Genomic DNA, 22,993 nt, shown 5'->3' with positions numbered 1-22,993 from the left:
AACTGCATATGACTGTGACTCTATGATTTCTGATTGCCCCATTACCCTTGATTTATTCAATAGGTGTCAAAGTATGAAAAAACAGCATTGCTGGGGTTATCTGGCTCTTCCAGTTCTGTAAGAACAATATACTTCAGAAATGCTCCCTTGCAAGTATGGACAGGGAGGAGATGTAACATTTTGAGCATGGCAGCGAAGCAGTGTCCCCCACCTGTACGTAAGCCATTCTGTAGTTGCTACAAGGCAGACTTCACTGAATTTCCCATGGTCCAGACTGCAATTTAAACCACATGCTTGAAACCCAGGCATCCGGCAAGCCCAGCTCTGAAAATCCTAATCACACTCTGCTGAACACTCCCTTTCTCTGCCAACCTTTGCCAATATTGCACAATGACAGCATAACGCAAATAAATGCCCTATAAAAAAAAACGTACCACTCCAAACCCAGAGCCTCTGGGCCTTAGGCCAGCTCAGTGTGGCTGCAGCTTTGCTTCTGACAGTGGGACTGTCCTCCTTCCCGCATGCCTCAGGCACTCCCGGCACCTGGGGACAACCTCGGGGATTGGGGCATTCTACTTTGGAAGCAGTGATTCTTGCTCAAAAGCAAGATTTCTGCCCAATATCAAGTAACTTGAGTGTCTCAGAAAAATATATGCCTAGTGTTTGGGTTTTTTAATACAGTATGTTGTTTACTAGTGGAGTAAAAGAACCAGCTATAGCATGATGTCTTACCAACCAGCCTCAGGAGCCACAGGCAACCAAGCACAGCATCAGCCACATCACTCCTCCTGCATCCCACAGGTCAGAGGAACCATTATGCTTTCAATTCTCCATGAGGACCTGTGGCTGTTTTTATATTTCTCCTTCCTAGCCTGTGTGTAAATATCAGGCTCATGCTTTCTTGATTAGAGGATCTGGAATGACACAGGAATGAAAAGCTACATGCAGTATTTTAAGGAGGCCAAGGAATTTCAGCACTTCTCTAGAAATATTGGGACTTTTTCAGCATTCAGCCAAAATGCTACTAGTTCCCTGTGCTTCTAAAATGCCAGAATTCCTATTCACTTATCCTTTTTTCCCCCCCCTAAATGGGCTTTTTGTATCAAGGATTCTGAAGACTGGTCAACTAAGCTCACTCACAACATGCCAGGGTTATCATTTGAAAAACATACCTGGATTTATTTAGCAGGCTGATGCTCTGCTTAAATCACAGCTTAATCAGAACAAGACTGGAATATTTTTATGTAAGAAAGGGCCAATAATTGCAAACTTGTTGACTCAACCATGGTTAAAAAAAGTAAATTCAACTGACCTGGGTTTAAACTCAATTCATATGAAAAATCAAGATAGAGAAGATAAGCAATATATGTCCCAGATGAAGTAATTACTTAATCAGTGACAGTAAAGTAACTAGCATCTCATCGGTTTGCTGTTTAAACAGCAAACAAGGTATTCTCATGTATATGTTGCAAACAGGTCTTCGTGAGTTGAGAGAGATATTTATGACAAAAGATAAGTGTTAATAGCAGGTGCCACTTCACATTCAACATATGCAGAGTAAAAGCCGAAAAAATATTTCAGAAGGATCTCAATTATTTCGTGACAGCTAAAACAAGCATTTTTTTTAATGTCATCGAGCCTTGAAGACAAAGCCATGCTCCTCCTTCTTGCCCCAGGATTTCTGCCTTTTGCATTTAAAAACCTACAAGGTATTTCAAGATGAACATATATGAGTTATCTTCAACCTCTTCCTGATGACTTAATAACAATGACATTTATGCAGCCGAGGCAGAACTGGAGTTAGAAGACTACTTCTTTGAAATCTAAAATATACTGAAACCTTGACCAAGGGAATAGTCCTTTGTAAAATCTGCACCCTGTGGGGGGCTTATAAAGAAAAACCTGCTGGGTCATAAATACCGTAAGTCCAAAAAAAATTGCTGGTTCAGCTACTTTATCTGTCCTGTTCTTTTGTACATGGCGTAGGAAATGCCTGGCATTTTACCAGCATCAAAGTCAGCCAAATCACATTGAGTTACCTACAGCAACAGGTGTATTAAGCTGTTTATCCAAATCCCACATGTCCAACTCCCAGGACTCAAACCCCACCCTATGCAACAACATTTTAAAAAATCACAAGTTTGTGCTGGGGCCAGCATGCCACATGAGGACAACGCCACTAAGGACAACAGATGTAGCCCAGGCTGAAGGAAGTAACCCAGTCCCCACCATCCTTCCTCTGCCTTGTGGTTTACATCACCCAGCTGGAAATCGCACTCTCTGGGTATTCAGAAATTTGGAGGCAGTTTCAATTCCTGGGCCTGTGCAAACTATTTATTCATGTTCCCCAGCTACATTTACTTTCACCCAGCACTCATAAAATGATATCAGTCTCGACTTCTATGTATTTTCTCTGGTTAGACTAACCCAGCCAAGGTGCTTGCACAGGATCTAGCGCAATGAGGCTCTAATTTTGATAAAGTCTTTCTGATGCCCTTTAGCACCAGCCAGGGGATATGCAGTCAGAAGAAGTGATGGAGGTTTGCCTTGTTTTTATAGCAAAATGTTGCTGGCTAGAAAGCACTGGATAGGGCTGCTAAAAACGTTGTCTGTTTTAGCAAGGGGGATGAGCAGGCTCAGAATTAGTTAAATTACATACATTTCTGCACTATCTTCATATTTCAATGTGATAGTCTCAATTATAGATGACAGTTTCTATTAAGAGAAAAAATGCACAGTGTGTGAAAAAAACATAAAGTTTCTGGATCTGGCAGATCTCAGCCCCATGCTAGCAGCCTCCTCATTCTTGCTCATGAAGGCTTGACCTGCAGAGAGGGAGGAAAGCATTCTATGTCATTAATCACTGTATCTTTCAGATATCTTGTTCTCAGAAGAAAAACAATTAATCTAGAGGCCTCTGAAAGGCAGGAGCAGCACACCATCATGCTTTGGCATGACTGCATGAGTATGACATAGTTGGACAAAAAAGCCTTTTTTTCCTCCCTCCTACAAGAGCCTCAGGGAATTCAGCTTCCTCTCAGTAACTCATGCAATCTACATGAAGTTATTTTTCGCCACAGGCGCTCAGTGCTGTGTGACTGAGCATTCTGGAGTAACACTTCTTGATAACTTATTCTTGGCAACCAAAGAGCCACTCAGGGGCTTGCTCATAAAACAGGCCCAAAAGGGGGGAAATGTGCAGGAAAACTGCCCAGGACTGGCTTCCCCAAAGCTTCACAATAGCCGAGAGTAAAGGACAGTCCATTTTTTGTAGACTTATTTCCTAACTTTCCAGGCAACTGCTACAAAGAGCGCTGAGCAGTTTCAGCGACGGCTGTGATGTGCGCTGAAGAGCTGGGCTGCCTGTCTTCTATTCCACGGGGCTGCTGAAGATACAGACCATATTTTTCATGATGTAGACTCCAGGGGATGAGATCTAATATCCAGATGAGAATAATGTTTTCTGATGAGTGCCTTAAGTCCGGAAGCAGGAATAAGGTGTATTTATTCAATTAAATAGAACTTTGAAATTGATTTAATAAAAAAATGTGAAGGAATTACGCCTTGAAACACCTAGCAAGGCAGCTGAGTATGATATATATTGGCAAGCAGAAGGGAAAAAAGAGAACATATGTGCAGGGTTTGAGGCAAGGGAGCTGCCTAATCTTATGGCAGCTGAATACACAAGTAGGATTTGATTGCATCTTTGGGAGGAGGGTCCCTCATTCCCTCTACCCTTTGGTAATAGGTATTTTGAGAGTGAGGGAGAGGAACGGCAGGCAAATACCATCAGCATGTCTCCCCACCCGACTTCCTAACTGAGGTGCTGGTCTTTCCTTTGTATTTCCTTTGAAAGAAGCGCTCAGGATACAGTCAGCACTCCCATCCAGACAGATTTCACAGCAAAGGACAGCACTGGAGAGCAGAAAGCAGTGAGCAGTTTGCAGCTCTGCACATAAACACAGGATGAAATTTGGAAGGAGCTGAGACTGTTCCAGCTTCTGGAGCCAGCTCCTCAGGAGATGGCTTTGCTGGCAGCACCTACACTGCTATTTGCCTTCATGGGGCAGTCACTATTTGATGGTGCCTTCTCCTGCTTGTGCTCTATTTTAGATGGTGTAGTTAAAAGAAATAAAACAAAACAAAAGAGACAAAACTCCTCTTCTGCAAACTTTACAGCTGATATTTCTTCAGGCTGAGACTAAACCCACCTGTATTGACAGAGACCATGTGCCCTGGGAACAGAGGAACTATTCAAAGAATAGTATTACAAAGAAAGAGTCCCAGTATGCAGTGTCCTCCCTTTTCTGCAAAAGACTTAATTTCAAAATAAGTTTATCCTGGCACGACAGTACATGCAAAGGAAGAAGGGAGCAAAGAGTGGGGCCAGCATGGTCCCAAGACCTGAGAGGCATTTCCACCACCGAAAGCAGGCCTTCCTGGGGGAGTCCGTGCAGTCATCACATGCCGTCAGCAGTTACTCACCCCTAAGAAATTCTATTATTTCAGATTAAACTTAAAAAATTAAGGCATGCCAGTCTGCCATTTCCAACAGTGCCCAGTCCTGGGTATTTTGGAGAGGCATCAAGCGATCCTCCCTCCGCTGTAGTCTGCCATACAGTGTCTTGCGCTGGGTAGGAGCTTCGTGGTGCTCACTGAGAGCAGCTCCTGGCACTCCCTGAGTCCCCGTGGCCCCATTGAGGGTTTCCAGTTCCTGCTGCCTGCCGAGCTGGGCTGGGCTGCTGGCACAGGGAGCACTGCTCCTTCTCCTCATCTTACCCAGGCCAAGGCAAGCGAGGGAGCATGACTCTACAAACTGCAACACAACAACATCTCTATCCTTATGAACAAGGGCTTCCTTCTGAAATGAAATTAATTTGATTTGCTGTTTCAAAGAAAAGAATCTTACTTGATATTTTAAAATATTTTTAATTAAAAGAATAAAAGGACTACTTTTTGTTACTAATAAAGAAGTGTATCTAATTAAAAAAAAAGTCAGTCATTATGTAAATCTTCTGTACTAGAGAGATGCCTGGCTGCAGCCCTACCATTGCACATGCAAGGCTTTCAGCGCTGCAAAGCTGTGCTTGCTGCATAACCGCCACAAGGTAATACTGTTTCAGAACATGATTAAAATCTCAAAATAACAGCTCATATTGCTCTGGCCAACTGTCAGATAATACATGAGTAAGACAGCACAGGTTTAATTTGGAAGGCAACTGAATCCTCCATGCAACAGCTCAGGAAAGAGCTAAACCAAGTGAACAGCTGTGAAGATCCCCCCTCTCTTTCTCTAGCCTTATCCACTGCTAAGGTGCAACAAAAATAATACCTGACTTTTTTTATGACGGTCCATCACCAGGGACGTAACTGCAGTAAAACTGGAAAGAAAAGACAAGACAGTAAAGTAGCAGAAGAAAGGAATACAAAGGAGAGGACTTAAAAGAGGTGGAAGAAAACAAACCTGCTTCCTAATCTTCATGTATTTTTAAAGGGGTATTTCCTGCACCAACACCTTTCCAGACTGAGGGATGAGAATATGGTTTAGGCTAAAAAAAGGCTAATCTAGTGGCCCTAAAAAGTCTCCTACAATACCCAGAGGGTGTCTGAAATGCACTGAAAGAAAAATCAAGTTCACAGTTACAGGACAGGCAAGACGGCAGAGATAGCACAGAGCACACTGGCAGCTCTCAGGGAGTGTCACAATGTGAACTTCACTGTAAACATCTAATTCTAGAGACTTCTTGTCTTCCAACTTACAATAAGAAACATCCCTCCTACTCCTGGGCAAGATGGAGAGCGGCTGGTTAACTTCAGCAACCAAATTCCCTAAAACATACTGGATAACACTCTGTGATTCATCATCAGGGTTCTGTGTCTTATATTATGAGATTATTTTTCTTTTTAAATCCATAGATCAGAGTACTCGTAAGCTCATGTGAGGCCAGGATGGAGAGCACGAAGCTGCAGTTAAATGTCAGCCCACAAGGCTGTAACTAAAACAAAGCTGAACTCAAATTTAAACAAATCGGTACTGCTACAGTGAGGTGTTCCCCTGGTACTTTCTCTTCTTGCTTCTTTTGGCAGAGCCGGGCAGCAAGGCCACCCTCATGCATAACATTCAGGTGAAGGTGAATTTTAAGTTATTCTAACAAGCATTTAAGAACAGTCTCACTGTGTCACAGTCAGTGGGATCTGAGTACAGGTTTGAATAGTTCATTGCAGTTGTTTTAAACAAAATCATTCAGTTGTTTTAAACAAAAAATAAGTTATAACTTATAGGCATCCTGTAACTTCTGCGTGGAAAAATTTGACGGTCCATGTGGAGAGAATCCCAGTAACATTAGAAAACTTTTCGCATAATTTCTGCACCATATTAAAAGCCTGAATCTTAGATACTTCAGAAAAGGCTCATTAAAGACCTCTATTATTTTTCTCTGCTAAATAATCTGTTTAATCACTCCCTCTCTCCTTGCCTATTCTTATCAAAGTCACACACCCTGACTTTCCAACTACCTACACAAGAGTGATGAAGAGAAACTTAGTAAAAAAATCAATTGTCTGTATTTTCAACACTGACATACGTTATTTAATTTACTGTACACAGAATTCAGAATTTGTGTTCAGCTGCACCATGACTGAGATGACATCAAGTAGGTAAACCCAGATGTTACCACTGTAGAAAAAGAGCAATCATATGGTAAAGAAGCCAAAGACCTGCAAAAGTCCTCAGAGCCTCATGCTGCTACTGGAGCATCATACCACTGCTGGAGGCACAAGCACTTCTATGCTGCTCAGTACATAGGAATAATAAATGCATAAAAATACTGGCAGCTGCCTTTTGTGTCAGAGTCTGCACCAAACAACCAGCCAGGAAGGTAACTGATAAGAGGCAAACTAATATCCTTTGCAATGTTGTTCTTGGCAAGATTCATAAGATCGACAGAAAAGGGACTTAGGGGCCATGTATTTCAAATCATGCAGACAATCCCACAGTATAATGAGGGGAAAGCGAAAGCGAAGAGAGATTTTTTGCAGAAAGATAATCGTCAATCCCAAAAAATCAAGCTAAGTCAAAGATAAATGCATAGCTTCCTCTGAAAAGCAGGTTTATCACAGTAGGAACAGCACTCAGCATAACCCTCACCCACAATCCGGGGCTGTTCCCAGGGCACAGCTCCCCCGGGCTCAGTGGGGAACGCTTCACACAGGACGAGCAGAGAAAACACAGCAGAGCACCCCTACTTGTTAATCGATGAGAGCTTACCTAAACAACTGCATTTCTGTGTATCGAGATGGGAACAGACACAACTTGTCTCCCACACATACAGCATCCTTACATTTGACTCTTAGTTCAGCATCTCATTGGATTACGTTAGCAATTCTACAGCACAATCAAGACAACAGAAAAGCCTCGCTGCAATGGATAAGCAAAGCAAATGCTTCTGCTTTTGCAGACATTTTACCCTAATTACATTTCAAAACAACCTATTAGTCCATATAGATTTTACAATGAATGAATCAAATGTACACAACATACGGTAAAGACACTACAGTGAACAAAAATAGAGTTCGGTCACTGCATTGGAGCTTCAGTTGCCCACCCAGGCACAGACATGTTCATTTGGGATGCCTGCAGTCCCAGCCTGCCTAGGAGGATGCCTGTTAGACAAATTTTAGTTTCACTTGCTCAGGAGCACAAGAGTGGCTGCACACAGCAAGGCCAGTTGTTTCCCTTTGCCTTATTGGCGGCCAAGAGATGATGCCAAGGGGAGACAGGATGTATTGGGAAAATATCACTGCCTTCCCTCCCTGCCTCCCAAGCAAAAGGCTATGTATTTGCATTTAATGATACTGTATATTTAAGATGATATATTTAATAATACCTGTAGTCAGACTGAAGCTCAACTCTAGGAGCTCCAAAAATAATGGACAGAAATAGCTGTGGCTTAGCCTCAGCTCCTTGCAAAGAGCAGTCCACCTGCACCAGGACCTGTTGGGAGAAGCACACCTTCACAGAAGGTACAATTCGGGCACCGACAAAAGCAATGTAATATTAGATAGTTGCTCAGTATTTTTCATAAGAGAAAGCAAATAACATCTGTGTAATACAATTCTTTTCAAATACAAATGGACAGTGGGAGCAAAAGCCCTGAATTTTAACAAGTTTGGAACATTAAGTCTCAGCCCTGATTTAAGGCCAGTTCTTATTTTTCAGTCCAAAGTTCCTTTTCTTGCTATATACACACATATACTCAAAGCATGAGTAAATTGCCTTGGATCTCCATTCACCCATTGCTTTGGGAATCATTTTACATTTGCAAAAGATTGCATGAGAATAGCCCAGAGTCTGATATGAACATCTTTGACTGTACTATTCAACACCCCTTGCTCCTGAAGCTAATCCTCTTACTGTGATTAGCAAAAGAACAGAAGGGTTGTAAGGAGGGACTTAAATGGGCTTTGGCCTCAACCTGGGTTCATAGCCCAGACCGGCTCCTACACTCCTTGCATGAGTGGCCCAAACTGAATTTGAAAATCCCCACTAATTAAACACATTCAAGGGATTGCTAGGAAGGGGAGAAGAAAAATAAAGCATGCCAGAGAGAAAAAGAAGTTTATATGGTGCGCATTCAGGGTGAAAGGAGTGAAATCTTAGGTGGTGGTGGTAGTGTGGGTGATGCACTTACTGGAAAAACGTGGCAGTGCATCTGTGCACACCAAAGAACATACCTGGGAAGCAAACCATTGCTGCCTTCAACGTCCAGGGCAAAATCACAGTTCCAAGGGAAGGTGACACTTACATATCAGCATCTGGATCCTAGGCCTGTTTGAAGCACAGTATGTCATGCAAGGAGAGTTACTGCGAATACCTTAAAAGCTTCTGTTCACACAGGATGTTGGAGCCCAGCTCCAGTCCCATTGCTATTTCACAATACAGATAACTTCATTCTGAAGTCTGGTTCAAAGCTATTAGATCCTGTTACAAAGCCCAAGTTTCATTACTTCTTCCTATAGCTAGCCAAGTTATATTAAAAAGTAGAACCAAAGATGTTAAAAAATATGATGGAGTGAGAAATTAACTTTAACCAACAACTCCAGCTTGAGATAGTTCATACAGTTGCACTCCAATATTCCAACTACTGAAAAAAAAATAGTCAGTGTGGAGTCAGCCTCTCCTGAAATGACTATCCGATTAATATCCCTTGCTGAGTCCCTCTAGACAGCTTCCTTGCACAGCCCCAGACTCGCAGAGAAGCAGAGCTCCCCCAGCTCTCTGGGAGCGCCTTTAACAGGGTCGGGCAAATTCCCTGTGTTTTGCTAGGATTTTAGGTTACAGCTCTGCAAAATAACCTGCAAGAACATACATAGAAAAGCCACATTAAGCAGTAAAGGATTGTCTTTGATACTTCATGGGTCCCAGCAGAAGACGTTTGAACAGGATTTTTGAATGGGATTTTAGGGCTGGAAAAGTTTAACTTCAAGAAATATGTTCTGAAGGATTGCAAGCAGGTTGTGAAGACAGGAGCCAATCTAGGTAAGTGTGCTTAATTAACCAAGAACAGATCAATAGTTTAATGTTGATGTCAACAGTGCCCACAGGGCTATAAGGAGCTATTCCATCCTGCAAAACATAGCTGTGTTCACAGACAGCAAAAATGCACAGCAGGAAGGAGGATGCTGGTGGTGGTGCATGAAATGGTGAGATATCAAAATAAACTGGACTTTTCGAAACGGAAGAGAGTTATCTCTGGAGTAACAGCATCTAAGTACAAGAATACTCTTACCACATATCTTGTCTCTCTAAGAACCCACAAATTGGTGCAGGAATTTGAACTGACACATTTAGCTGAACAGCAAATAATTGGATAGTTGATATGTGTGGCAGTTTGTCGGAGTAACATGACCACAACATGACATAGCACCAGTAGGATAAAAGGAATCAAACACTTATCACAGCAAGTTTATAAAAACAAGGAATTAATTTTTTTCTAAGCCAGGTAACTTACCTGGCTGATCATCCATGTAGTAGACTCCTAGAAACAAATTACAATTTTTAAAATACTTCTGAAATTAATTTTGGGCTTATTTGTTGTCATTTTACACTTCAGAGACTTGCACACCTCTGGGACCATCTTTGTTTTTGTAGTAACTGTTGGAGTCTTCCTCTGTTCTTGATCTTGGCATTCAAGCATTTCAGATATATCCAAGTGTTGACTAATATACCTCTTTTTTTATGAATACAGGTGACTGCTGGTGGAACCCAATCTGGTCATGCCAAAGCTTCATGATATACTTATTTTTCAGAGACACAAAGAATAAACAAAACTCAACAGGTATAAATCAGCTGCTGGAAGTACAACACTTGCCACTAGCCAGGAGCACAAAGCCAAAGGCAACGGGCTTTCAGGGTGCAGGAAAGATAAACCAGCTGCCACCCCTGTTTCAACCTTCTCTAGAAAGTGATGGGTATGGATATACTGAAACAAAGAGGTGCTTGTTAACTTGATGACCATGACCATGTGAGGCTATGGTTTTAGCCCAGTGGTTATGGCATTTGAAGTGGACAGATGGACCCTGCCTGCAAAATAAAGATCAGCTTTAGCCTTTGCAAAGAGAAGAATGAACTGAATATTAACTTTTTCTCTTCTTGCAAAAACTGGAAACTAGTTTCCCCTAAAATCAGTGATGAACAAGCTTCCCCAGACCCCATCAACCTGCCATGGCTGCATGCACTGCCACTCGCCAGCCAGCTGCACATGTAGCACCCGCCGTGTGCCATGTCAATGGCCCGCATTGCTCTTCTGTCCTGATTCATTTCTGAAGCGGGGGGAAACCCTCTCTGTTGGTTTTCAGCAGTGAACATTATTTATCAGACTTCCACTAGTAGTGACATTTACGCAAATTATATATTGGAGAAAGAAAAGTGTTTCTTTTTATGATAACGCAGATCATGAGACGTGGTTGATTTTCCTTCAAGATACAATCTAATTCTGAAAGCTGCAGTGAGAGCTAAAGAGCCTCTGATCGCTCAGAGCTGCGATGTTCGATCTTCCTTGTACGGTGCACATGTACAGGCACAGAAGAGACTGTCAATTTTGTGCCCCAGCACCAAAGGCGAGGCGCTTAGCGTGTGTTTTAGACACGGTAACAAAAGGCACTCACACAGAGCATGTGATAGGACCAAAGAAGAAGGAAAGAGAAAAGTGCTAATAACAGATACCAGAGCAGCATACGTATCTCACGCTTCCTGTGTGATGCCTGGTCCCTTCCTGGCCATTTTTGCTGGTTTCCTATTGCCCCTTCCACTCTGAAGAAATGTTTGAGTTGTCTTTATGGTTCAAGAGAAACCCTGAATGCAGGTTTTAAGCATAAAGCTTTACAGAGGCCTTGGAACTTTTATAGAGGTCTACAAATGTACCGACCCAAGATATGTATATTTTGTTTCTGTTTTTCTCTCCATCTTCTTCTAAAAGAATTTGTTAATGGAGATTTGTTAATGAGCTCTCTGACTATGAAGAAAGATGACTATCAACACAATGTTGAGATGGTTTGCTATATTGCCCTTCACTCTTTATATATAGAGACTATATTGCTCACCCCACCTCTTCACAGAGAAAAAATTGCATTTTTAATAGCATGCCTTTTAAAAGTAGTTTAAACTTAAGAATTCCTGCTAGGCTGCCAAAAAAAAAAGGGAGACAGACAAGAATACATTTCTGTCTTGACACTAGAATTATAGCTAAATACGTAGGGGGTAACAGTAGATGGCAACAGCATTTATTCCACATTTCACTTCAATAGCCATCTATCTCAGAGCAGATGCCATACACAGAAGCAGGTCTATATTGTGTTATACCTTTAACCACTGAAGTTCTCCACTTCCTATCACTCGTATTTGAGAGAAGTAATATCATCGGTACTTGGCCAAAACTAGAGATACCCAGAGATAAATTTCAGTGAGATGTGAAGGAAGTCTAAAGTACATGCAGGTGAGGAGGCAGCCACTAATCAGGGGAATTGGCTATTCTAGGGCATCACATTCTAATTGTCTATCCACATTGTTGATAAGGATTTCAAGGATCACAGTCCAATTCTCAATGGAGAGCACAAAGTCTTGCGCTACCATCCCTGCAAGGGAGCCCACTGAAAACTTCAGATGGGGTATCAAGTTTTACACACCAGTGAGCTCCATCAATTGCTATGGCCCAACTTGTGCGCTTCTTTTATATAAAAGCAGAGAATGAAATGACAGAGCATACAAGTGGCACCTTCCAAGCTGAGTTAACTCTTACAAGTGACTGCCTCTTTTTCACTGTAAACTCTTAACTAAGTTACATACTATGGATAAATGGAAGATCAGCCGTAATATTGGTTTTCCCTTTAAAAACTTACCCTTCACTCTCATCGCTGAGCTGCTGGCAGTGATATTTACTGCTCCAAACACAATTCTTATGTTCATTAGTATCGCAATGCTGTACATGAGCCAAGTATGTTTAAAATATTTTCTCAGGTACTTCTGTTTAAGAAGTTTTAAACTTTTTCCTCAGTGAAGTAGGAGCAGAAGTTTCCTCTCTCGCAGGCTATCACAAGCCACCACACAGCCTCTGGAGAATTCACACACCTTGAGGATGTGCAGCCAACCAACACGTAATGTTCATCCTGAGGACAGGAGGATGCACATGAACGCACCCCACAGATCATTCCTACTGTTTTGACTTGAGGAAGGAAACATTGTTCCCAAACTCTAGGTTCTCCTATGTAATTGATATTATGATACTTTATTATGAAAGAAAAGTAAAGAACAGGTTTCCAGCAAACTAAATGTGCAACGTTGATACATAAATCTTCATAAGTTTATCCATCACGTGAATGTTTTATTCTGGCTTCGTTTCAGGGTTGGCTGATTCTATCCCCTCCTTTTGTCCTGTAGGACAATTTCCACTTCTTGTCCACTCAAGTGATTTGTCCAATGGCTACAGCTATAAAGGTATCTACTCCAGGAAACACCTAAGGACACAAGATGGCAGAGGAAAGAAGGGGGGGTGGCTAAGGGACTCCCTCCTTAACCTGCTACCTGAATGTGCTACCTCCCCTTAAGAGCAGACACAGTAATCACTACCAACAGGGGTTCAGGGCATCACATGCCCTCCATTTCCTGACGGCAGATCACCACACAGGGCTTCAGACAGCTCTGCTGTGAACAGAAAGAGGAGATGCTCTTCAGTGTAGTCAAAGTGCACACACAACCGCAAGCCCAGAGAAGTAACAAGTCTACATGCTTCTGTATTTCACAGCTGCTACTTCAAAGAAGAGAGGGAAGAAGAAATTACAGTTTCCCTAGGAAATCCCTTTTGGATGAAGTTTGGAGGACAACCTCTATTTACTTACTGATGACAGCATGTCCCCAAAAAGATCAAGGTAGAAGAGTTTAAAAGCCTTCAAAAATGAGATCTAAGATTGAAACCCTCTGACACCATGACCCAAACACACAGTCATAGCTTTTCAACACAGGATAGAAAAGGCAAAACAGAAATAGCAGCTTCAAAAGGCATCCACGAACAACACTGATATCCAGAATAGACCAAAGAGACAGACCAATAGAAAAGACTTTTCAGCTGTCTCCACAGTTGAAACATCCTGTGAGAAAGTTCCCCAAAATATACTTCCAAATGCTAGCCGATAAAACCTACATGAATCATAATGTGGTTAATTCACAAGCCTGGCATAGCTGCACTAAAGCCCTCTGGGAAAAAAATAGAAAATAAGTATGGAAATGAAGCAAAGAGGATAGGGGAGGACTGTGAACGTATTGGTCTCAGGAAGAAATGTGAGGAAACAGGGAAGCGACTGTGACTTTTACTGCCTCCGCAGCTGGCATTTTGTTGTGGTTTGTCGGGGGCGGGGGGGAGGGGTGTCATTTTTTTAAGAAAAAAGCAACACTAACATCTTTGTTCATGCATAGGTATTCAGTTTGCCTGCAGGTTACCCATTCCTTCTGCTGCAAAACTTTCTACTGCTCCTGCAGAAAACTATTCTGGACCAGCCATTCAGTTGTGGGCCGCCTCATAGGAGCTATACACAGTCCACGGACACCTGAAAAACCTTGCAAAATTTTGCAGTCCACCACTGCCTAGCATGGTTTCTCCAAACACATACCACAGATTCCCAGTCTGCAATATTTGCCTATATATTTGCCTGTATATTTGATTTCAAACTGGTCTCCTGTGTCTATGGACTGACTGAATACTGCACACTTTCCTAAATTGTGTCTTCCCAGAGCTTGGATTTGACTATGTCCACAGTATCAGAGCTCCCTCAAGCCTTCATGAGCACTATTTTGAACTTCAGTGGTCAAATTTGTGTGGCATTGAGAGTTAATTTTTTGTCCATCTGGTGGAATGTCCAACTGCTAGAAGTGCTATGAAGGAGTCATCTGGTCCAGCTCACAAGAATGGCTCTTCAGTCTTGTACCAGCCAAAACCTGTTCTCCATTTTCACCTTCCTATCACATTAATGACACATCTTACTGAGCTTCCATTTCCACCAGGGCATGATGGGAAGTGCTCTGTAAACCTCCACGTGCCACCTCTATTTCCAGAGAGCTCCAACACAAGGAGACTTCTGAATACTCCATCTTCTGTTGCTCATTTCACTCCTGGCACTGGATGTTTTCAATAACTGCTGAGCTTCAAGTTGCTTAGAGGAAGTCAACTTCACACAGCGTTCAAGTTCTACCTAATCGGTGCTGGGTACTACCAACAACTGCCATGGCACAGAGCAGAGCCCCCTGAAAGTACAACTCTCTGCATACAGACCATGAACTCCTACAGGGATTCATTAAACCTAAAAAGAATTCATTGCAAGTTAACCTGAAGAATGTACTACATGGTGGCTCTTACACCTGCATGGATGACACTTGAAATCAGTGAACTAGGATGGGTGGACGCTTCCCAAAGAGCTCGATGGGGACCTGCTCTGTCAGTCCCCCTGAAGCATCTCTGAGAGTGAGGTGCTGCATGAACCCCAGACAAAGCTGGGGGGAGGCAGCAGGAGTGCTGATGGGTGACAGTCCAGCTGCCGAAACCTGCAATGGTGCTGGAAATAGAGATCATGAAAAAGGGCAGGTTTGTCTCTGCTCTGGCAGACGCATTCTTGCACACCCGGAGACCATAAGCATGGTGAGCGGGCAGTGTGTTGCTTCGGAGGAAGAGACACCAAATAGAAATGAGTAGTAACTATCCAGAAAAGAGCATATCTGCAAGGGCAGAGGGTGAAGAATGACATTATCTTACTTGAGGAATTAGCTGGCTGACTTCAGAAGTCCTGAGTGTTTCTAGGACCTTCAAAACATCCCCAGTTTCTGTTTAAATTGCTGCCTGTCCCCTGCTTTCATCTGGCAACATTCAGAGTGATGAGGAAATTATCACAGCACCAAAATGGGAGGAAGGCAAAGACGCGCCCAAGATAAGGCTGGCCTTTTAGGAAGGGCAACGAGTCAGATGTGGAAATGACACATGCGATCATTAAGAGCCTTTTCACATACAAACTTGTCTAGTTTGGGGAAAAAAACCTTTCCTTTGGTTAGGAGAGTAGCTGAGGTGAACTTTGTTAAATGGTCTCTTCTCATTGCATGGGTCTCCCTGATCACAGGTTTTGCAGTCAGTGTTTGGACTTTCTCTTCATTGCACAAACTACCTTCAGGAATGAGCAACGCTTTTCCTATAGAGAAATCCTGTGCAGCAAGCCTAAGGAAACACCACAATCACAGGGCCAAATTCTGAGATACACAACAAGTGACAGATAAATGCCCACTAGAAAAATGTCCATGTGCTGCACACAGGTGCTTTCATCTGCAAGACACATGTGTGGCCATTTAGAAGGGACATAGCAGCTCTCCCCTTTTCCATGGGTTTCTATCATCATGCATCTTACGGAATCTTGAACCAATTTAAATTGGTTCATGTGATTTAATTGACGATGAGCATCTTTAAAATTAATAGATGCAATTGTATTTATGGGTGGCAGCACCTGTTCCATCAGCCCTAGTCCCTCTATAACTGCAGTGCTGATTCATGGAGGCCAACACCAAGAGGACACACCTGGGCGTGCATCCAGAGGAGTTATTGTTGGCTTTTGCACGGCACTTGGCTGTTCACAGTGCTGCCCCACATGTCCGTGCAGACAGGTATGTGCCTAAACCCCTCTGCCTTCAGGGAAAGGGGCTGGGGGGACGAGCAAAAAAGCACAGTAACTTCTGCAGGTCACACAGTAATGAGTAACAGAGCTAAGAATTGTAAATATTATGTTTTTACTCAATAAAAAAATATCAGCTATGCTCTCTTTGCTGCCAGCCGATGTTGGAGGAGCCCTGGCCTGAGACATTCTGCCACAGAGCAGCTACCCCAAGAGCAGCTGTGACATTTTGTGGCCCCTGGTGAGGAGGAATAACCCAAGCATTATCACTTGGTTTCACAGGACTTCTGTAAATGAAGTAAGCATCATTAACCTGTTTTCGGAGCAGCAGTGTTTCCTGCCCAAGGTTACAAATGTCCCTTGAGGAAGAAGCAAATTCTGTTATTTAAATTCACCAGCAAAACTCCTACAACCCACTACACCGGAGTGCAACTTCCATGAAATCTTGCAATTTCCCACCCAAGCCCCAACAGTCACCTAAGTAGTCATGGGAATGTCTCAGCCCACAGGGGCTTCGCAGGAGCCCGCAGATCAGAAAGGCATCCCATGGCCCCGCTGGAGCAGAGCTCGGAGGGGAGAGCCCATGTCCCCAGGCTCCGGCACGCACAGTAAATGCTCAAAGATGCTCAAAATGAGCACCTCCTGTTTCCTTCCCTCCCTGGCAGAAAGTTCCCCAAAACCTTTTTTCTGTCTCTTTTTTTCTGTCATTGCTCAGTGAGACCAAAGATGGGGCAGTGAATGTGCTCCAGCTACAAATGACAGCAACTGGGGTTTTGGGTGCAAAAGAGTTAGCTCCTTCTCCTGTCATGGGCCTGGGCACAAGAGGGGTGTGGGAGGACAGGCTCGGTGTGCGAGAACAACTCTGCACCATTTTTCAGAAAGGTAATACTGTGAATAAAAGCAGCGATTCACTCAGCCTCCCGGCACTGAAAAATATACATGGCACACAGGCATTGGTTCACGGAGCTTGGATTTATTAGGAAAAATCTCAAAATCTGGAAACTGGCCACCAAAAAAACAGCCTGGGCACTGAAATACTGCATTTCTCCCCCCAGATGCAGTACAAAAGCCAAGTGGGGCAGACAGACAAGTGCAGCACACCTCCCTAAGTGGTGTGAGGCTAATAAACAGTAATAAACAGAGACTTCTCTGTCGCAGTAAGGAAGACTGAAAACTGGAGAAATAGATTGCAAGCAATACATAAGGTTAATTCAAAAGGCAATAGCACTGGGAGAAAGCATCCAAGAGGAGTTTTTGCGAAAATCTCTGGATTTTTTACTCTAGGGTAATACTTAGTACCCTAGTACAAATAGTTTTGATACTTTAGGGTATCAAAACTGCTGCAAACTTGGACTGCATGGGACAGACCTGAGCACTACAGGGTCTCAGTGCCAAGACGATGATGACATGGCATCAGACGGAAAGCATCCTCTGTGTGGGAGAAGGTTTGCATAAAAACACAGCTTGTTGTGTAACTCAGCTTTGCTTATACATAAACATACACTCTTTTTTTTTAAAGGCGGCACCATTCCCATTGCCACCACTGTATGCATCTGTATATATTTTCTGCTGAGGCAGTATGAATATACTGCAAATGAGTGAAACTCTCTAGATGCACGTATAAACCATATAAACCCACACACACGGAGAGCGTGGGCGACACTGAATATGTGTTTAAGCACTGAAAACCACTTCCAAAGGTTATTTCTTCAGAATATTGTGGTGGCTTGCGGTAGTGATTCAGTGAGATGCCAATACTGCTTAGCATCTAGCTCCACACAACAAAAAGTTTAAAAAAAAAGGAAAAAAAGTATGAAGTTTGTACCTTTTTTTTCCTTTTAACCAGGATCAAAGAATGTGTCAGTCACAGCCATGAATCATGTAAAAGCAAAACTAACGCTACAATAGTTTTCCGTTCCCCGGAGCAACGCACATACATAGTTGCATCTTGATATGAAACATGGTGTGATTATTTGTCTCAGTGAGACACCTAACTCAGCCCCCTCGGCTCTGTGGTACCCGGGCTGTACACAGCATTCCTCACAGCTTTTGCTTGAAAATGCTGCTCTTTGGCCCCATCCTGGCGCCCTGGTCCCTTTCTTTCCCAAGCTTTAGTTCAGGTTTGCAGAAAACACCCAGGTGCTGGCGTTGAGCGGTAGTCACTGGAGATCAGCTTTCGGAAGTCAGGGCGACTGCTCAGGCAATCGCCGCAGCTCCGTTGCCCCACTCGGAGGCGGGAGCCCGGGAAGGCTGTGTGCTGCACCGCCCGGGGCTGCCAGCGGCCCCCGGTCCTGCCACAGCGGGCTCAAACGACCACCCCACTTCCAGGCAAACACCTGCTAAACAACGGCGAACGCCACTGCTCCGGTCGCTGAGAAATCGGGGTGCCTCAAGCATCTTTCAGGCTGTAAAAGCAGCATCAGTAAAGGTTTATGCTTTCCTGAAGAGGGCTCTCCCTCTCAGTTTATGTAAGCTTGCCAGTTTTGCGATAGCAGGAAGGAAAAAAGAAAAAAAAAAAACAAACAAAAAACCCAAACCAAAACAAGATAGACAATACCTGTTGTAACTCCATCTACTGTAAGACATGGTCCTGTTGCTGCTGACACCATCCATCTCCGGCTCAGCTATGGCGCTTCCAGCATCGCTTGCCTCCTGCAGGCACCGGCTGCCGGGCTTGGAAATCAAACACCTGCCTGAAGACGGGCCCACCGTGGGGATGCGGGCAGACGCCTCCGGCCTTGCACGGCGGGGCCAAAATTCACCGCCGAGCGGCAGCTTCGCATCGAGCTCTGGATGCGCGGAGCAAACCACTGCCCGCACCAGGGAGGGAGGGAGGGCGGGCGGGAGTGGGAGGCACCGGCAGCAGGATGCTCTCAGCCACCCGGCAGACACAAAGGCGCTCAGGTAATAAATTGGAGCAAGGGTGCTAAGCTGCTTAAGAGATATTCAGCGAAGCCGCGCTCAGGAGGAGCGGCTTGCATGCCTCCCGCTCCAGCACGCCCGCTTTATTTATTTATTTATCTATCTAGTCATTCTGGTTGCCACAGATACGGGTCCATCACTCTGACATCAGCCACCTCCCACCCCGCCGTGGGTCCCTGGGTCTCGTCAACGTGGTCTTTCAGGCAGACAATGATCACATCTCCTGAGTGCGGGGGAAGCGCTGGCAGTCGGCTACGGTCAGGCAGCTCCGCAGGGTCACCTCCCTGCCGGGGACACGGCTCTGCTGGCCGTCCTGTCCGCTGCAGCCCCTGCATCCCACAGTCAGTGCACAGGGCTCTCTAGGCATCACTCAACATACAGCAAAAACACTTTGCATACCCCATTTCAGTAACTGGTTTTGTGCAGCGCACAGCCCCAGTTTGCCCCAGAGCAGGGGCGTCAGCGCGACATCCATCCAGCCTTGACGTGGCTCTTCCTGAGCACAGGTCTTGGGCATAGGACCGAGAGCCAAGCCACGCTTCGTGGCTCCCACCCACATTTCCCCCGTGGGCACCAGCAATGTCCAGTGTCGGGGCCTGTGCCGAGGACCGTGGGTCTCTCACAGAGGCATTTCTCACCTCCATCAGCTGCAGGTGGCACGGGGTCTGCTCTGCTCCCAGGTGCCCAAGGCTGCGCACTGGGGGGAGTCAGACCTTGTTCACTGAATATTTTCTGATCAGTTCTGATAACCTCAATACAAGGGCACTGTGCAACAGTAGTTCAAACTGAACCACTCTACACACACACAAAAAAAGGAATAATAATAATAATAATAATCTTCCTTCAAATTCACTTCTGGTTTTCCTTTCAGAAAAAAAAAATGTTCAGCAGAACTTGCACATCAGCTCTGCATTTTCAAGCTGCTTTATTTCAGGTCTGCCTTCAAACTGTGCAGTGGTTTCTTGCATCTCCTCTTAAAATATTTGCTTGCTGTCAGCTTCCCAGTGCCACACATGGGTGAGGTTTGGTTGCCGAGATGCATGGCTGTGCAATGACAGGCACACAGAGACAGCTGGATCATGTCCCTCTGGACAGGACACCCTTCATAGTTCTTACCAAAGAGTTTGGTTTGGGCAACAGATCTCAAAAGCAAGCCTTACTGACGATGCTTGGTGGATGGTCCCAGGACGAGGAGAACGTCTGCAGGGTCAGGTGCAGGCAGGCAGAGGTTCATCTCTCCAGAAGCCGATTCAGAGCTGCCCAGACCTCGCTGTGCACAGCTGTGCTCAGGACACTGCACCCTGCTCACTGCCCCAGGGCACCGTGCTCTGCCCTGTGCTTCACTCTTGATTTAAGGAGTTACAGTTTCCCAACGGCCCGCTGGGGGCTGCTGAGAGGACCTGGCTGTACCTTGTCCAAGAGAGGTGCTACCAGCAGCAGTGCCAGGTCAGTACAGTCAGCCCCCGGGGTGACCCGGGATGTCTACGTACATGCATGGCAGATGGGGGGACCGCTTTCAAACAGTTCCCAGTCAGCCTCAGCTCTTCGGCCCACGTTAGCATCTCCTGGCCCCTTCCCTCGCTGCAAGGCCAGCCAAGCGCCCAGCCCTGCTCTTAAGCTGTATGGCGCACTCCCAGCTCCTAAGGGTAAGGTCTCCCAGTAGAAGTGGCTAAAAACCCCAAACATACATAAAATGAAGACTTGGATTAATTAGTCCCAGTCCCTCATCTCACCAGCATGAGTGGTCTCAGGCTGAAGCTGCAGAGGCTGGTAGTGAAGAGCTCCTAGAGCTCCACTCTACAGACAGCCAGAGACCTTTCTAGTTCTAGCTCAAAGGTATTCATGGACATCTGATATCCACTTCGTCTTTCCCCATTCAGTTCCTTTAGTTACAGTTAAATCCTCTTTCTCATGAATACCTGCCATCATCTTTTCATTTTGTCTTTATTTTGGGAGGGTGAATGGGCCAAACCCTTAACCCCTTCATGTCAGGATAGGCAGAACCTGCCTAAGAGCTTTTTTCATGTACTGGTTTTAATCTAAATCAAACCTTCTCTGAATTTGGGTGATATTTGGCCACACTTCTTTCCAACGGGGAAGACATCACCCAGGTTTCCTCAAAATGGCAATTAAGTTGGCCAAGCCTTGTTCCTTATAACTGCGTATATCCCATGATTTTATCATCCTGACTCCTGTTCCAGATGCTGTTGTTGATGTTAACGTATAGACAGCACGTTCCCACTTATCTCATTTATAACCTGCATTGAGTGACCTGGATGAAGCAAACAGTCTGGAAGGCAGAGTTAGTCACAGCCCATCTCCTCCACCTACCTGCATCTCCTCACTGCTGTGCTCATGCTAAGAAAATTGTAAATGGGCAAACCGAAGCCTGACCATTTACTTGGCTGTTGGATTACTCAGGACAAATGTTTTCAACACCAGAGCAGCTGAAAGTCACCCTGAGGAGCCCCTGCGTCCCAGGGAAGCTTCCGTCAGAAACAAACACTTCAAGGCGCATCAATAAGAGCAAGGAGCACAGGTTAGCTGCCAGATCATGGACTCTCCTCTCCATGTGCCTCACTCAAAGCATAGCTCGCTGGCACCTCAGGCTCCTTCTCACTCATCCTGGACCAGAGCGTTGAGCAGGAGAACGTCAAGTGCAGCAGCTCATGCTGAGATGGGGGAAACGCAGCTGTGCACCCAGAGTTGTCTTGTCCCAGTGGCTTTGCTTCCTCATAGTCTTGACAGAAATGAAAACTGTCCTGGCATGCTAAGGCAGGTGGGTTGCGAAGATTTTGGGTTGACCCTGCCCAACCTCACAGCAAGTACAGCCTCTCCGCATGGGTAACACCAAAGACCAAAACCCACATCCAAGCTCCGTATATAAACGGAGTATCGTTTGGGAAGACCGGTGCTTTGAGGCCTTGCCTGGGCCAGCTTCGGGAGAGCCCTCCACACATCCTCAGACAAGAGGCACTCGAGAGTGGAAACACGCAGAGCTTCTCCACGGCTCTGTGGCAGCTGAACAACAGTTTGAGACTCCTCAGAAAGATAGGGTGGGTGGCAGTTCGGCTAGGACAGGAGTGTCTCCCTGCCTCCGGCGTGTGGATGGCAAGCTCCCTGAACACAGAAACCTCCCGACTCTTCCTCTCAGGAGTTTCTCAACTCCTGTGTCACTAATTCAAAACAAACACCAATAAACTTCACAAACAGTGAAGCCTTTGCCTGTGATTAATTGTGAGTGTCTACAGCTCCTGCTGGGCTGTGGCTCTCTTCTCCCGGCTCTGCTTCTGCCATCCGACCCCACAACCTGCATTGCTGACAATATTACTTCAGACTTGAAATTTTCAAGACAGCTTTGATGGCGAAGCCAGGGCACTCATAAGCTTGCGCAAGGTAAAGAGACACGAATTGGATCCATGCTGGAATTCAGTCAGAAACAGAAATGTTTTTCTTGCCATTTGCTCTGCTACCAGTGCCGCAAGGCGTGGGTCACCCCGTGTTTGTGCATGGGCACATCTACTCATCTGAAACGAGTCACCTCTGCTCCCTGTTTCAAGATTCTCCCTCTGACCACTGCAAATACGGGGACATCTCAAAGCAGGCATGTTTAATCTGGGGGCAGCAGGGGAGCTTGGCTTCTGGATTACAGCATGTTAATACTGGAGCAGTCATAAAATTTCAGTTCTTTGTTACAAGCGTTGGAAAGCTGCCCCACAGAGTGACCACCCCCGTGACAGCTAGGAGAAAGGTTGGAACCAAGCACTGAGAAAGCATGAAACCATACATTTTTTTCAGGTGTTTAGTATATGGCAATCGACTTTACTACCCAAATAAACGTGATCTGGAATATTGGCTTGAGCTGATGAAATAC

The 22,993-nt window shown here is 44.9% G+C and overlaps 1 protein-coding gene across 1 annotated transcript in view; it reads right to left on the bottom strand.

The window, feature by feature from the left end:
• The window catches only part of TUB (TUB bipartite transcription factor), a gene marked incomplete at its 3' end in the record, with an annotated part of 153,598 nt that extends 134,267 nt beyond the window's left edge, over nt 1–19,331 (bottom strand). The window contains exon 1 of the mRNA XM_082000814.1: nt 18,755–19,331. Within this exon, the coding sequence (XP_081856940.1) occupies nt 18,755–18,810 (56 nt within the window). The 5' untranslated portion in view covers nt 18,811–19,331. The remainder of the gene's footprint in view (nt 1–18,754) is intronic.
• Nucleotides 19,332–22,993: the final 3,662 nt, after the last annotated feature.

The sequence above is a fragment of the Phaethon aethereus genome (genome assembly GCF_964289735.1).
Source record: "Phaethon aethereus genome assembly, chromosome: 5".
In the NCBI taxonomy this organism is placed as follows: Eukaryota; Metazoa; Chordata; class Aves; order Phaethontiformes; family Phaethontidae; genus Phaethon; species Phaethon aethereus.
The sequence above is the reverse complement of the archived record's forward strand: the minus strand, read 5'-3'. Positions and strand labels throughout refer to the sequence as shown.